At 56.5% G+C, this 3,115-nt stretch overlaps 1 protein-coding gene across 1 annotated transcript; it reads right to left on the minus strand.

Annotated features, from left to right (window-relative positions):
* Positions 1-50: 50 nt before the first annotated feature.
* CNPY4 (canopy FGF signaling regulator 4) lies at positions 51-1,385 on the minus strand (the record flags this gene model as incomplete). Its single annotated transcript, XM_008073212.1, has 4 exons — positions 51-168; positions 646-768; positions 1,034-1,130; positions 1,228-1,385. Coding segments are annotated over 4 exons (496 nt in total), but the record flags the coding sequence as incomplete, so codon positions are not given.
* Positions 1,386-3,115: the final 1,730 nt, after the last annotated feature.

Genomic DNA, 3,115 nt, shown 5'->3' on the forward strand with positions numbered 1-3,115 from the left:
CCCCCCACCCCCGACACACACACACACTCTTCCCTCTCTCTCTCCCTTACCAGTTTCAGTCGCTGGGAGCACATGACCTTCACAGAGAAAGCGCTGTAGGGGCTGCTCCCGATGGTGGAAGTACCAGTCTCCCACAACATCTTCAAACTCCTCCAACATCGTCTCACACTGGTCAAGTGGAAGGGCCAGAAGAGTATCTGCTCTGCGGGGCTGGAAACCCTCCTCTCTTCTCTCCACTCTCTGTCTCCCCTCCTCTACCTGACTGCCTGTGGCTTAGAGAGGCAGGTGGCCAAGAGACAAATGGTTCCTGGCACCTGTTCTGCCAGGTAGGTCACTACACTGAGTCTCAGCTCTTCGCCTATAAAAGGGGAAACACTGACAGGTTCTTGTGAGGGTAAAACGGGGCAGCAACCATGTGGTCCCGAATCTGGGACCTAGCGGGTGCTCCGTAAGTAGTAATGCATCCAATTGGCTTCTGTTGCTACTATTTGATGTGCTCTTGGGCCCACTTTAATTGATGGTGCAGTGCTCACCCTGGCCTCTTCTCCCTCCTCAGAGGTCCCCTACAGACAAGCCTTGGGCCCCAGCTCCGCTCACAGGCTCCTTCTCACCTCCCTGGACAGAGCGAGCAGTCTGTTATCCTACCTGTTTCTTAAGGAATGTGACCTCCAGGCTGGGCTCGTCCCACAGCTCCAAAGGGATTCCCAGATCCACCTTCACTCCCTTCTGCACGAGGCCTTTCAGCGTGGTCATGGTCTGACTCTGACCCTGAGAGATGAAGAATTTGGGACCAGCCTGGGGCACCACCCCACCGCTTCTTTCCCTTTTCTGCCATGCTAGCTTTGTCAGCTACTGGAGGTGGGGGTGTCACATGATGAGGGTGCCACATGAAAGAGAGAGGATGAGGGAGCCTGAGGACAAGGAGGGGGCACTCCAGGGCTGGGAGAGAACATGCAGCTAGCTCTTGAGGACTTGGGGAGATATAGGTCTTCGTTTCTGAGAAGTGGGGTCTCGCCCTGGGGAAGGGTCAAACCTTGGCATATCTCAGCGAGCCCTTGCGCTCAGCGTGAACACTGTAATCCAGGATGCGCTCACACAAATTCTCCAAGGCCTCTTCCAGACGTGTTTCTCTGTGGGAAGAGGGGAAACAAAGACTCCCAGGATGCTGTAGGAACTCCCAGGGCTCCTTTGGGGTTGGGAGGTGGAGGAGCACCAAGAAGGACTCACGAGACGCTGTAAGGCACGTGTCTCTTCCTCTTGCCTGTGTCCAGCACCTGCCCCAGCTCGAGCACCTCTCGAGATCGACCGGTGCGACTCAGTTCCTCCTGCAGCTCTGCGCTCAGCAGCTTACACACTGGGGGAGGAGAGATGTCCAAGGGGATGTGAAAGATGAGCAAACACGTGCCAGCAATTCATTCTGCAGATGACTAAAGGCAGCAGAGCAGGCAAGTACAGACTCTGGAGCCAGACCGACTGGGCTGGAATCCTGGTTCGGCCACTTAGCAGCTATGTGGCAATCTTGCTGTGCCTCCGTTTCTTTATCTCTAAAATGAGATAATGATAGCATGTCCCTCATAGGCGCATGGGGAAGATTAAATAACTCAACATAGATAAAGCCTCTAGAATAGTGCCTGAACCATAGTGAACACGGGATAAGTGTTTGCTGTTATTCTGTAGATATTTACTGAGCTCCTTCCGTATCCACAATAACAACAGAGAGAGCAATGAGACCTACTGTTTCCATCTACCCGACACTGCCAGCGTAGCTGGGACACATAAACAGAACGACAGTACGAGGTGGTGGGCCTTACACCAGGGGTTAAGATCAAGAGACTATCTCATCAAGAAATACAAAATTAGCTCGGTGGCTCAGCCTGTCATCCCGCGCCTTTGGGAGGCTGAGGTGAGTGGATTGCCTGAGCCCGCGAGTTCGAGACCGGCCTGGGCAGTGTGACCTCATCTCTACAATAAATCAAAAAATCAGCCGGGCGTGGTCGCGCATGCCTGTAATTCCAGCTACTCAGAAGGCTGAGGCAGAAGGATCACTGGAGCCCAGCAGGTCGAGGCTGTGGTGGTCGTGAGCGTGGCACTGCACTCCAACCTGGGCAACAGAGTGAGACTGACTCAAAAAAAAAAATGCAAAATTCATTCAATGGTCACTTACTGACTTCCAGTTAGCCTTCAACTTCCCTGAGGGTGAGCACTGTCTGTTCCACTACTGTCTTTGCAGCACCTAGCATGTGATCTGGCAGGGGGTGGGTCCCCAGAATGGAATGGCCCATACGGAAGTGACAAGCTAACCAGACAGGCACAGGTGCCTAAAATGTGTCCAGCCCTAGGCTAGTACCTGAGATACACGGGCACTCCCCTTTCCTCCAGGGGCTCACAACATAGTGGAAGGTGACATTTAAGCTGGGCCTGGAAGAGCAGACAGGAGCTTATCAAACACAGAAGGGGAACACAGCAGAGGCGCAGAGCGCGAGCGAGAGGACAAGGCATGCTCCGGGCCGGGAGAGGTTCGGCGTGGCTGAGGCTCGAGCACGCTGGGGAAGGGAGGGTGGGGCAGGGAGGTGTAAGAGCCTTTGGGACCACATGACCCAGGGACACACGCTCTGCTGGAAAAAATACTGGCTGTATTCTGATCACAGCCGGAGGGACTGACCCTCTGGGTCTGTGTTTAGAAAGGCCGGCAGAGGTGGGGAGACAAGAGTGGGGACCCAGCAGTCCAAGGAGACGCGAGATGAGGACCGAGTGGCCAGGAACCCCTCACGCCTCCCCTCGGCGGTGCTGAGACGCAGTGGGGTGACGCGAAGAGAAAACGAATCCGGGAAGAGATCCGAGGTCAGCCGGGCTCGGCGGCTCAGCCCGGAATGCCCGCGCCTTTGGGAGGCCGGGGCGAGCGGACTGCCCGGCCCGCGGGCTCGAGACCGTCCGGGCACCTCGGCGAGGCCTCGTCGCTCCACGACCTCGAAAGCGAGCCGGGCGTGGTAGCGCGCCTGTCGCTCCGGCTACTCGGAAGGACGGCCGGAGCCCGGAGTCTGGGCGACGCAATGCGACTCCCACTCAGAAAAGAAACCTGAAGTCAGGAGGCCCTCGCGGCCGGCCGGGCGGCCTC

Source organism: Carlito syrichta, unplaced genomic scaffold (genome assembly GCF_000164805.1).
Source record: "Carlito syrichta isolate Samal-C Ts95f unplaced genomic scaffold, Tarsius_syrichta-2.0.1 Scaffold115658, whole genome shotgun sequence".
In the NCBI taxonomy this organism is placed as follows: Eukaryota; Metazoa; Chordata; class Mammalia; order Primates; family Tarsiidae; genus Carlito; species Carlito syrichta.